This window comes from Babylonia areolata, chromosome 8 (genome assembly GCF_041734735.1).
Source record: "Babylonia areolata isolate BAREFJ2019XMU chromosome 8, ASM4173473v1, whole genome shotgun sequence".
In the NCBI taxonomy this organism is placed as follows: Eukaryota; Metazoa; Mollusca; class Gastropoda; order Neogastropoda; family Buccinidae; genus Babylonia; species Babylonia areolata.
The window spans coordinates 16,466,366-16,480,372 of NC_134883.1; the positions used below are offsets into that span (position 1 = coordinate 16,466,366).

At 47.6% G+C, this 14,007-nt stretch overlaps 1 protein-coding gene across 1 annotated transcript in view; it reads right to left on the reverse strand.

Annotated features, from left to right (window-relative positions):
* Positions 1 to 12,769: 12,769 nt before the first annotated feature.
* The window catches only part of LOC143285062 (sex peptide receptor-like), a 52,440-nt gene continuing 51,202 nt past the window's right edge, over positions 12,770 to 14,007 (reverse strand). Inside the window, exon 7 of the mRNA XM_076592249.1 lies at positions 12,770 to 13,091. Coding sequence (XP_076448364.1) covers positions 12,858 to 13,091 — 234 coding nt within the window. The 3' untranslated portion in view covers positions 12,770 to 12,857. The remainder of the gene's footprint in view (positions 13,092 to 14,007) is intronic.

Below are 14,007 nucleotides of genomic sequence, written 5' to 3' on the forward strand. Positions count from 1 at the left end.
CTTTGCTTCTTGAGAGAGAGAAAGCGAACATGCTCATACAAGCGCGCTCTCTCTCTCTCTCTCCCTCCCACACACACACGTACACACACACACACACACACACACACACACACATTCTCTCTCTCTCTCTCTTTCTGTATCTGTCTCTCTGTCTCTTCCTCTTCCATTCGCACTCGCACATAATCGCGTTGGATGAAAACAAGAGAAAAGGGAGAGGACGCGAAAGAAGAGCAAAATCGGGTTAATAATGACAGCGCATACGTGCACATAGCCACACATATACGCGGATCACACGAACACACACACACACACACACACGATCAGACAGACATGAAAAGTTGGAACTCAGTACAACACGACACAACCGATGCGTTGCGTGACCACCACAACAGTTTATTTGCTTGAACAATGCACACAGCCAGTGATCGTGTCGGCCCCTCGGCCCCTACCGCTCCCCCACCCCTTCCCCGCCCACCCCGTGAAGCCACTGGACACACCTCATGGCCTCGCTGGTCCAACACACAGCCACCTCTATGTTTATCCAATGTTCACCTCTGATTTCATGTCACGCATATACTTTCAGGACAACACAGCAAGAACAACGTCTGACCTGTTTGAAAAAGACGCAGAGAACGTGTGATCCAAATGTCATCGTTGGGGGGACGGGGGTGGGGGGTTAAGGAGGGGGGGGGGGAGTGGGGGGTGTATTTACAGAGGGAGTCTTAATTGTTAAAAACTTAACAGCAATCCGAAATGGTGGTATGTGTCTGTTTATGTCACAATATTGTATGAATTCATTCGTCATCTTCAGAAAAAAACCAATGGAGAGATGCTGTTTTATTTCTGGGCGCGTTATGATTAAGTCGGTTCTCAGTATGACGTGTGAAACATTGGGTGTGGAATAGTGTTTATAAAATTTTACACAAAAGTTAATTTCACGTGCGGGATATAAAGGAAAGGCAAACGCCATTGAAGACAACGTCTACATGTGCACAGGAATGTGACAGTGAACAGCTGAGGCAAGGAACACATAGAACATCGGACCACAGCGACATGTCAGCCGAAACCAGAGAGACGCACATTATTAGGACAGATGAACACATGGCCAACCGAAACATGCTCATTACAGAGACGTGTTTTGTGAACAAACTTGAGTCTCAAAACATTTATGACTAGACCTAGGGTGGGGGGAGGGGGGCACGTAGCAGACAGAGAATCTGGTGTTATTGACAGTGGTTTAGGTACCTACATTACGTAACACTGTTTGTAACAGCCGTTACATCAAACATGACAGAAACAGACAACGCATTACAACACGACAAGCGACAATAAAATGCCTAACATAAACGACTCAGATCACAGTGTCAGGCAGCGTCAAGAATTAATCACAAAATATATGATAGATAGATAGATAGATAGATATACATGTGTGTGTGTGTGTGTGTGTGTGTGTGTGTGTGGATAGTTAGGCAGACAGGTATGTTTTCATAATGATAATGATAATAATGTGGCTATTTTGCAAACTCTTTCCCTTCTTGGAAGGAATTTTAAAACAAAATCCATAAGCATCCACAAATCTTAAGACACTGGTATCCATAAAAAAACAAAAACAAAGAAAACCTTCACCCATCAACATGTGTAAACACCCTCTTCAAGTAAAGTTGTATACAGTGCACAAGCAATCTACAGGCAACATCGAACATCCAGTGACATCCAATAACATACATTTCATGATAGTCCGTGACATCGACACACATCTGTACACATAAACGGTGATGTTTCACAAACAAAACGAAATGGGCGGATATTGCCCGTTTCACGGCTTGTCAGAAGCAAGTGGAATGTTCTGCCAACAGATTGGGCAGACTGGGATGCCCACTGGGTCTTCTCCCTGTGTGTGTGTGCGTGCGTGTGTGTGTGTGTGTGTGTGTGCGTGTGTGCAAAACGTGCCACTGAACAATCCAGTCAACAACATGGTAGAGAGGGGTCGGCCATTTCATCAGTGAAAGCAGAGGCACAGCGTTTTGACAGATCCAGCCAGTCCGTGAGATTCACCACCCAACTCCAAGGCTGATATAGATAGATAGATAGATAGATAAGACATACATACATACATACATACATACAGACAGACAGATATATAGATAGATAGATGGATAGAGGGATAGATAGATAAGACATACATACATACATACAGACAGACAGACAGATAGATAGATAGATAGATATGTTTTTAACGGTGATGGACAAATTCAAACTTGGACAAAAGTTATAACAAGATGATTTAGACACGTATTATTAACTATACCGTGTCCCCCCCCCCCCCCCCCCCCTTCCAGTGAACGTGAGTTAACACACACAAGTTCTCGTGCTGATCAGCGTGAGAGACAAAAAGTTTGAGAACAATTTCAACGTCAGTTGGCTGACTTGGTGTAGGCCAACAGATGACCCAGATCTGTCAATAATGACCCACCACTGTCATCTGAAACGGAGTCGACGTTTTCTGTTTGTGCCTTTTTCTGAAGCAGCGACAATTAACCGACTTCACTGCTCTTGCTTTTCCAACTGTAAATAAACACTCGGCATATCCTGCATCATTGCTGAACATTACACAGACATTTAGAAGGAAACTGCTGACAAAATAAAACATATGCAACATGATAATGAAAAAAGTAACACATCTTATGTACATAACACTCGGCACACACATGTGCACAATAATTATAGATAATTGCAAATATTGAAGTCAGCAAACAGTTCAACCAAAGATTAAGGTCATTCATATTTGTGAACGGAAATCCTCTGTATTTTTTAAAAAAATTTTTAGAGAAAATATACGCACACCTCGTTACCTAGAACCAAAGTCAAAGTGAAAATGATAAATCGTTTTTGAACAGTATCAGTATCAGTAGCTCAAGGAGGCGTCACTGCGTTCGGACAAATCCATACACGCTACACCACATCTGCCAAGCAAATTTTTGCAAGTTTTTGAACACACACACACACACCGATGCACGCACGCACGCGCGTATATGTGACAGCCTTCTCCCATTTTTTTTCTTTTTAATAATAGGGTAATAACAATAGAAAAAAAAACCCAACCACACACATATATATGCCAACAATGTTTTTAAAAAAAGCAGAACAAAGATGAAAAGACTTTGAAGTAGCCGCAAACAAGCCTGTATAAATGTTTGCTCTTGTATGTGAGTGTGTGTGTGTGTGTGTGTGTCGGGGCTCGTGTGCGTTTATGTGTAATTTGTTTGTGCTTTCATATCTTTGAAACTGCATGTTTGTTGTATATGTTATATGTGTGTGTGTGTGTGTGTGTGTGTGTTTTACATTTATTTGCTTATTTATTTATTATCATTACTGTCTTTTTATTTTATTCTTATTTATTTACTGTTATTCTCCTTCTTCTTATTCTTGTTGTTGTTGTTATTTCTATCATCTTTTCTCCTTTTTTAAAATTTTTTTTTAATAGATATTCATTTACTTCTTTATTTGCCAAATTATTTATTCTCTTTTTTTTTCCATTTTTCTCAAGGCCTCAAGGGGGAGAAATTACTGTGTGTGCATGCGAGTAAGTGAAAGTGTGTGCGTGCGTGTTTGCGCGTGTGTGCGCACGCGCACGTGTGTTTGTGTGTGGGTGTGTGTGTGTATGTGTGAGTGACAGTTTTGTGTGTATGTGTGTGTGAGTGACAGAGAGAGACAGACAGCAGTCCCGCCAGACCACTCGGACAGAACGCACATGACAGCAGCTGTGTACACCAGACAACAAGCGCTGGCCAAATTGGATGTGTGAACGCCAGACTGTTCGCATGTATGGATGAATATCATTGTGCGATGCTCGGGTAAACGCCGTCCACACCAAAGCGTACTTCAGTGTTCACGTGTGTATGCACACACACACACACACACACACACACAGAATAAGACAGAAAACTAATGTGCCCGCGGAACGAACCAGATGGGTCTCTAATGAAGACAGAACGAAGCCTTCTGTGTGATGACCTCCTTGTATCCTCTCCCTCCTCCCAGACAGAATATTCAATAGATGTCAGTTTACGTACGGGAGGGGGGCGGGCCACAATGTCTGGAGGGCCTGGGACGGGGGTTGGGGGTGGAGGGTAGAGGGGAGGTGTGTGTGTGTGTGTGTGTGTGTAGGGAGGGGGGGGGGGGGGGGGGGGGGGGCAGACCCTGTCCCTGGCCCCGAGGGTATGAAACAAATGACTTGGTTCAGGTCTGGGAGTAGGACCCCACTGAAGATATGTACCTGGAAGATTTTATAGCGGTGAACACATCTCTTACCAGTGAGATAACACACAGTTCATCAGAATCCTAAATATTCACTGCCGGTAAGACCCCGTATAGTTTGTAAGAACCAGTAAGATCACTTACAGCTTATCGGAACGCTAATTATTCATTGCCGGTAAGATCACACACGGTTGATAAGAACGCTCACAGAGAACCCCCTTCACTCCAGCTTCCAACCTCCACAACAAGGACTATTATGTGTATGGTTGTGATTACTGTATGTGAGGTTCATACCAATTAGCATTTTAGCATTTCATGTCTTTCGTGTATTCATTTTGACTGAGTGTGATTCTCGTGCATTGCTTGTGTAACATGCACCACACGTGAATTTCTTATTTCATTTTCATTTCATTTTATCACAACAAATTTCTCTGTGTGAAATTCGGGCTGCCCTCCCCAGGGAGAGCGCGTCGCTACACAACAGCGCCACCCATTTTTTTGTATTTTTTCCTGCGTGCAGTTTTACTTGTTTTTCCTGTTGAAGTCGATTTTTCTACAGAATTTTGCCAGGAACAACCCTTTTGTTGCCGTGGGTTCTTTTACGTGCGCTAAGTGCATGCTGCATACGGGACCTCGGTTTATCGTCTCATCCGAATGACTAGCGTCCAGACCACCACTCAAGGTCTAGTGGAGGGGGAGAAAATATCGGCGGCTGAGCCGTGATTCGAACCAGCGCGCTCAGATTCTCTCGCTTCCTAGGCGGACGCGTTACCTCTAGGCCATCACTCCTCTTATGCATTCTGTATTAAAGAACTTGGCGGTGATAGGGACAAAATATCGAAATCATGTTGCCTTTTGCTCCATCACCAGTCACGATTCATATCTGTAAGGAGTCATACGATGATAACTGTGAAGATATTGGCAATAAAACAATTTCAAAAACTGATATATAAAAAAGTCCCAGCTCTGTGTGTGTATACATACATACATACATATATATATATATATATATATATATATATATATATAATGAACAACGAAGCTTGTGGATGGGGGGCCACCTGAAGCCAGTTGCATTGCTTGGTTCTAACTTTTTGACAGTTACACGTGACTAAATGCCCTACGTTGACCGAACTACGCCATTGGTCAGTTCCATACTACACACAGTTAGAAGCGGATTACGACTATACTAGGCTCTTCCGCCGTCCGAGCAACGCAACTGGTTGTAAGTTCTACAGGTCTTCACCAGCTGTCTGGCTCAACGTCTGTTGCCCTAGTCACACCACTGACGTCAAACATCAGAACACACAGCCAGCACCCACCCCCTTCCCTCCCTCCCCCTTTCGGCTCCACCCAGCCAGTCTGCCGCACTCATCCCTCTTTTCTTCCTTCAGTTCTTCCCTCATCCCTCTTTTCTTCTGTTCTTCCCTCATCCCTCTTTTCTTCTGTTCTTCCCTCATCCCCCTTCTCTTCCTTCCCTCTTTTCTTCCTTCTGCTCTTCCTTCATCCCTCCTTTCTTCCTTACTTCCTTCCCTCATCCTTCTTTTCTTCCCTCATGCCTCTTTTCTTCCTTCTGTTGTTCCCTCATCCCTCTTTCCTTCCCTCATGCCTCTTTTCTTCCTTCTTTTCTTCCCTCATCCCTCTTTTCTTCCTGTTGTTCTTCCCTCATCCCTCTTTTCTTCTTTCATTCCTTCCCTCATCCCTCTTTTCTTCCCTCATCCATCTTTTCTTCCTGTTGTTCTTCCCTCATCCCTCTTTTCTTCTTTCATTCCTTCCCTCATCCCTCTTTTCTTCCTTCATTCCTTCCCTCATCCCTCTTTTCTTCCTGTTGTTCTTCTCTCATCCCTCTTTTCTTCCTGTTGTTCTTCCCTCATCCCTCTTTTCTTCCTTCATTCTTTCCCTCATTCCTCTTTTCTGCCTGTTGTTCTTCCCTCATTTCTTCCTTCATTCTTTCCCTCATCCCTCTTTTCTTCCTGTTGTTCTTCCCTCATCCCTCTTTTCTTCCTTCATTCTTTCCCTCAATCCTCTTTTCTGCCTGTTGTTCTTCCCTCATCCTTTTCTTCCTGCTGTTCTTCTCTCATCCCTCTTTTCTGCCTGTTGTTCTTCCCTCATCCCTCTTTTCTTCCTTCATTCTTTCCCTCATCCCTCTTTTCTTCCTGTTGTTCTTCCCTCATCCCTCTTTTCTTCCTTCATTCTTTCCCTCATTCCTCTTTTCTGCCTGTTGTTCTTCCCTCATCCTTTTCTTCCTGCTGTTCTTCTCTCATCCCTCTTTTCTTCCTGTTGTTCTTCCCTCATCCCTCTTTTCTTCCTTCATTCTTTCCCTCATTCCTCTTTTCTGCCTGTTGTTCTTCCCTCATCCTTTTCTTCCTGCTGTTCTTCCCTCATCCCTCTTTTCTTCCTGTTGTTCTTCCCTCATCCCTCTTTTCTTCCTTCTGTTTTTCCCTCATCCCTCTTTCCATCCCTCAGCCCTCTTTTCTTCCTTCATTTCTTTCCTCATCTCTCTTCCCCCATTCCTCTTTTCTTCCCTCATCCCTCTTTGTATTTCTTTTTATTACAACATATTTCTCTGTGTGAAATTCGGGCTGCTCTCCCCAGGGAGAGCGGGTCGCTACACTACAGCGCCACCCACTTTTTGTATTTTTTCCTGCGTGTAGTTTTATTTGTTTTTCCTATCAAATTGGATTTTTCTGCAGAATTTTGCCAGGAACCCTTTTGTTGCCGTGGGTTCTTTTACGTGCGCTAAGTGCATGCTGCACATGGGACCTCGGTTTATCGTCTCATCCGAATGACTAGCGTCCAGACCACCACTCAAGGTCTTGTGTGGAGGGGGAGAAAATATTGGCGGGTGAGCCGTGATTTGAACCAGCGCGCTCAGATTCTCTCGCTTCCAAGGCGGACGCGTTACCTCTAGGCCATCACTCCACATTCCTTCTCTCATCCCTCTTTTCTCCAGCTACACCATCACCGACCCTCTGTGTGTAGAGGAGGGGGTGGGGAGGGGGGGGGTAGGGGGCTTGGGGGTGGGGGTGGGGGGTCCCTGCCACCCCGTGATCACTGTAGCGGCCCTCTCCAGACAAGCTAATGATACCCTGTGCTGGAATTCCCCCAACAGATAGCGCTGGGTTTTTTTTTTTTTTTACAGTGCTTTACATTCCCCCCTCCCCCCTCCTCTCCTACCCCCACCCCTTAAATAAACTTGTTGAATCATTGTCAGAAATTCGCGTGTTTCTTCTTTGGCCATTTCAAGCGAAGACTCGGGTCATTTGGATGACGGTGAAAGGATCAACGGATGAGAATGTGTTGCTAAGGCCACATCATGATATGCATGATTATAGTGCCAGAACTTTGCTATGGTTTCCTGGAAAAGAAAAAAACAACAAAAAAACGTCTGAGCAGTACGAAGAATCAAGCAGAAATGATTAAAAAAAAGTGATATTAAATAGACGAAAAATGGACTTTAGCTAACAGAGCATATATCACTTGGAGTGAAAAGGCTTGAAGCTCTTCGAAGACAACTAACAAGAGTCCAGTTGAAGTTTCCAACAGAAAGTTCTAAACAAAGCAGAAAACAGTCTTCTGACTAAACTTGAGATCCCCTCACCTTTCCGTCCAGAGTGCTAAGGTGAGGGTGACTCTGTGTGTGTGTGTGTGTGTGTGTGTGTGTGTGTGCTGTGTTGGTGACTGAAATGAGGGTGACTGTGGATGTGTTATCTGTGTCGGTGACCGTCTTCTCTGTCTTCACGATGTTGACGTGTGACAGATTCTACTGGTGGTGGGTTCCGATCATTGGCTTGTGGCTGTGTTGGTGGGATGGCCACTTTGCTCTGAGGCACAGTGATCACGTGGCTTTGAACGGTGAAGCCTCCATGTTGAACGTGACTGATTTGCCGTTTCGATCAATGGGGCTGTAAGTCACGTGGCTGATTTGAATGGCTCGCCGTTATGATGGGTTGGGCTGTAGGTCACGTGACTGATTTGAATGGTTCGCCGTTATGATGGGTTGGGCTATAAGTCACGTGACTAATTCAAATGGTTCGCCGTTACGGTGGGTTTGGCTGTAAGTCACGTGACTGATCTGAATGGTTCGCCGTTATGATGGGTTGGGTTGCAGGTCACGTGACATTTAAACCGAATGATTCTACTCACACAGAGCAAATCTATTAGATGGGGATATTTATGCCGTTTCTTGTGCATCATCGATATATTATTGTCGATATCGCATATCTGTCATTTCACTTACATCTCTTGAACATGGGGACGTAAAATGACGTCAAAACCATAGTGAGTGATAACTATATTGTACAACAGTTGTCTTGAACTTGCACTTGTTTTTCTTGGTCACAAGCCTCCGTCATGTGTTTTCACATGTCACGCACTAAAGGTATGAAATACAAATGAATAATTATATATATATATATAAAAGAAGTTTCACGGACGATGGACAAGGAATCCACAGGCTTGCAGCTGGCGCTGAAAAGAAAAACCAAGGTGGGGTGATTCCATTGTTGTGGAACTATGGTTCCCCCTCTCCCCGCTCCCCACCCTTCACCCCACTGTGCTGGGTCACAGAGGGTGAAGTCAGAAGCAGTGACTGCTGCACGTGCTGTGCTCCATGTGACGTGTACCGGAGACCAAAGACACATGACCGTCAGGTTCACGGTGTGTGTGACGCAGCAAGTGAGGGGAAAACAGCGGGCTGGTCTGTTGCCACGTGCGTACAACTCTCGTCCCCGGCCCCTCGTCCTTTCGGATCGGTCACTGTCAGTTTTCAGTTAACGAAACACCACGATCAGTTTGTGGTGCACGTGCACACGGAGCACCTGCTGTGGCCGTTCGCCAGTCTGGTGACAAAACACAAAAGAACAAACAAACAAACAAAAAAACAACAACAAAAGAAAAGAAAAGGCAATGTGGTTGTTCCATCTTTACAGAGCTGTCGTCTTTCCAGTAGGTTCAGCCGGTGGTCACTGTGACAGGTGAGGCGGCAGATGATCAAGAGAAGCAATGAGTGCACAGTGGTGTCATCAGCGTCCTTTGGTGTCCCGTCCGTCTGGACCTGTCTTCTTTCTGTGACGGCCAGTGCCACACACTGCTGGGGACGTCACCGGGCCTACCTTTTAGGAACTGTCTTCACTCCCCTCTCTGCATGCACACACACACACACACACACACACACACACACACACACGCAGACACACACAGAGGCAGTGCTGCACCCACTGGCAGGGACACACACAAAACTAGGCCTGTCCCAGTTTTCAGGAACTCTCGTCCTTCACTGTTCTCTGATCGTTCACTGTTCTTTTCCTGCTGTCCAATTTACTTAATAAAAACAACAACAAAAACCCCCCAAAACACCCGATTAACCATCCTCCCTTGTCCAAAGTATCAGACTCTTTCGCCCTTTCCCCACGGTTCTTTCCTCAGTGAGGGGACTGGAAACAAAGGAACGTAATGTGGTGGCAGTTGCCCTCCTGTGTGACACTGATTTCAACAGAACTCATTCCTTCCTGTTGCTGTCGGACCACAGCTGGTCGTGGTGTTGAGGGTCCCTGCCCCTCATTGGGCACTCAGCACGGGGTGTGTGGCAACAGGCCGGCACGTGACCCCCGGAGGAAGTTGGGGGGCGGGGGGAGGGGGCGGGGGGGAGGTAAACCTAACGAGGACCAACACATGTATTTCTGGTGTCAGGCCCCACGTGTCTCTGGGCTGTCATTCCTCTCCTCCGAGGTTTGAACAGTGTTATGCTTCAAAACATCACCGTACAGTGACAGTGATGAGTTCCACAGGATGCGAAGGAAGGTCTTGTACAAAGTCCGGTCGTCATTTACATCTAAGGAAGGTCCTGTACAAAGTCCTGTCGTCATTTACATCTAAGGAAGGTCTTGTACAAAGTCCGGTCGTCATTTACATCTAAGGAAGGTCCTGTACAAAGTCCTGTCGTCATTTACATCTAAGGAAGGTCTTGTACAAAGTCCGGTCGTCATTTACATCTAAGGAAGGTCTTGTACAAAGTCCGGTCGTCATTTACATCTAAGGAAGGTCCTGTACAAAGTCCTGTCGTCATTTACATCTGAGGAAGGTCCTGTACAAAGTCCGGTCGTCATTTACATCTAAGGAAGGTCCTGTACAAAGTCCTGTCGTCATTTACATATCTACACGCTCTTCCTCCCCCACCCACTTCCGCTGCTTCACTCTTCACAGGAAGTTTCACAGGCGACGAAACATACCCAGAAGTGAGCGTTGCGGGGATTTAAAAAAAAAACAACAACAAAAAAACATCACTGGCCACACACCTCAGAAACTATTGTCCTTTTCCGCAAGTTCTTCAGATAGGTTGGCGGATAGCGGGGTTTGAGGTGCCGTGACTGTTGCAGAGAAAACAAAGGAAAATTTGAAGAAAAAAAAAAGTGTGCCCCCCCCCCCCCCTTCCTTTCCCAGCTTCATCTCTCAACCTTCCTTCCCACTCCAAGAAAATAATGGTGCAAGATACAACTGTGATTATCCATAAAACACGGAAAAGTGTCTGATGACAGGTGTCAGGAACTCTACCCCTTGTCTCGCCTCGTGACGAAGCAACAGACTGTGTCAGTGACCTTGGGGACCCCCCCCCCACCCCCCAGCCCCCCCAAAAAAAAAGCCCCCCCGGTGCCCTGTCCATAGTCCGAGAAACGTGTGTCCCCTGATCTTGTCCTCGATGCAGGTGATGTTGGTGATGACGAAGCAGGTCGCGTGGGCACCGTGACGGCACAAAGCAAAAGAAACAGGAGCAGTCACACCCACAGTGAGATGACTGTGACGACACAAAGCAGTCACACCCACAGTGAGATGACTGTGACGACACAAAGCAGTCACACCCACAGTGAGATGACTGTGACGGCACAAAGCAGTCACACCCACAGTGAGATGACTGTGACGACACAAAGCAGTCACACCCACAGTGAGATGACTGTGACGGCACAAAGCAGTCACACCCACAGTGAGATGACTGTGACGACACAAAGCAGTCACACCCACAGTGAGATGACTGTGACGGCACAAAGCAGTCACACCCACAGTGAGATGACTGTGACGACACAAAGCAGTCACACCCACAGTGAGATGACTGTGACGACACAAAGCAGTCACACCCACAGTGAGATGACTGTGACGGCACAAAGCAGTCACACCCACAGTGAGATGACTGTGACGGCACAAAGCAGTCACACCCACAGTGAGATGACTGTGACGACACAAAGCAGTCACACCCACAGTGAGATGACTGTGACGACACAAAGCAAAAAAAACAGGAGCAGTCACACCCCCAGTGTGATGACTGTGACGGCACAATTCACACCCACAGTATGAGTGTCTCCAGGCCGTGGGAACAGGGCCCCCCATCAGGCTGCTCCCCAGGCCCCATCAGGTGGTCTCCAAAGGCCTTGTTCCCTCCTAACAGGTGTTCTACCTTGCCCCCATCCTCCCCGCCCTAACGGGTGGTCTGACGTAACTAGTCCTCCTCATCCCCCACCAGGTGTACTGATGTGACCGTCACCCCCTACCAGGTGTACTGATGTGACCCTCACCCCCTACCAGGTGTACTGATGTGACCCTCACCCCCATTGTGACCCTCACCCCCATCCAGGTGTACTGATGTGACCCTCACCACCACTGTGACCCTCACCCCCTACCAGGTGTACTGATGTGACCATCACCCCCAGCAGGTGTACTGATGTGACCCTGACCCCCCCAGCAGGTGTACTGATGTGACCCTCACCCCCAACAGGTGTACTGATGTGACCTTCACCCCCAGCAGGTGTACTGATGTGACCCTCACCCCCCAGCAGGTGTACTGATATGACCCTGACCCCCAGCAGGTGTACTGATGTGACCCTCACCCCCAGCAGGTGTACTGATGTGATCCTCACCCCCATTGTGACTCTCACCCCCTACCAGGTGTACTGATGTGACAATCACCCCCAGCAGGTGTACTGATATGACCCTGACCCCCCAGCAGGTGTACTGATGTGACCCTTACCCCCAACAGGTGTACTGATGTGATCCTCACCCCCAACAGGTGTACTGATGTGATCCTCACCCCCAACAGGTGTACTGATGTGACCCTCACCCCCAACAGGTGTACTGACGTGACCCTGACCCCCCAGCAGATGTACTGATGTGACCTTCACCCCCAGCAGGTGTGCTGATGTGACCCTCACCCCCAGCCGGTGTACTGATGTGACCCTGACCCCCAACAGGTGTACTGATGTGACCCTCACCCCCAACAGGTGTACTGATGTGACCCTCACCCCCTAGCAGGTGTACTGATGTGACCTCACCCCATGTGACCCTCACCCCCTACGAGGTGTACTGATGTGACCATCACCCCCAGCAGGTGTACTGATGTGACCCTGACCCCCCCAGCAGGTGTACTGATGTGACCCTCACCCCCAACAGGTGTACTGATGTGACCCTCACCCCCATTGTGACCCTCACCCCCTACCAGGTGTACTGATGTGACCATCACCCCCAACAGGTGTACTGATGTGACCCTGACCCCCCAGCAGGTGTACTGATGTGACATACACCCCCAACAGGTGTACTGATGTGACCCTCACCCCCTAGCAGGTGGTCTCCCGGGTGACGAAGCAGGAGGTGCGGTGTGTGTTCCTGGCGGAGCAGTGGTGTCCGTTGACGGCGAGGCCGTTCCTGAGGGCGGGCTGCTCGGGCAGGCAGTGCCTGAGGCAGAAGATCTGCTTGAAGGTGGTCCAGAACTTCTCGCTGAACCAGCAGTAGAGGATGAAGTTGCACGACGACTTCACCGCCAGCACGATCAGTGCCACGTCGTGCACCGGCTGTCACACACACACACACCGTCACACACATACACAAAAGCACGCGCACGCACGCGCGCGCCAACACACACACATACACATGTACATGCACACACACACACACACACACACACACACACACACACACACACACATACACAAAAGCACGCGTCGCACGGGCACGCCCCCCCCCCCCACACACACACACATGTACATGTACACACACACGAAAGCGCGCACACGCACACACACACACAATGAACGCATACGCACGCACGCGTGCGCGCGCGCACACACACACACACACGTACATGCACACACGCACGTACATAAACACACACACATGCGCACGCACACACACACACACACAAACACACAAACAAACACACGCACACACACGCAAACACACAAAATGAACGCACGCGCGCGCGCGCACACCCACACACACACACACACGTACATGCACACTCGTATATGCAGACACGCACGTACATAAACACACACACATGCGCACGCACACACACACACACACACAAATGCACACACACATACACGAACAAACAGACAGACACACACACACACACACTCACTTACACACACACACACACACACACACACACACACACAAGCACGCACAGTCACACACACATACATACACACACACACAATTTCAGAGGACAGTGACACTCAGGTGGTATCGTGTACACACACAGTGTCCATACTGTGTAGTAAGTTCAGATAGCAGTGTCTGGCATTGTTTCTTTGCATGGGCATGACAATGCATAACAAGGCAATTCAATACAACCCAGCTGCTTCCTGATAGTGGAGTTGCATCTGTACTTGGTATTGTGTATTTCATTTCCAATGTAGTTGGGCTTCTCGTTTGTATCCAAGAAATAAGTTTATATACTTTCGGGTGTTTATGTCCTTTTTTTCT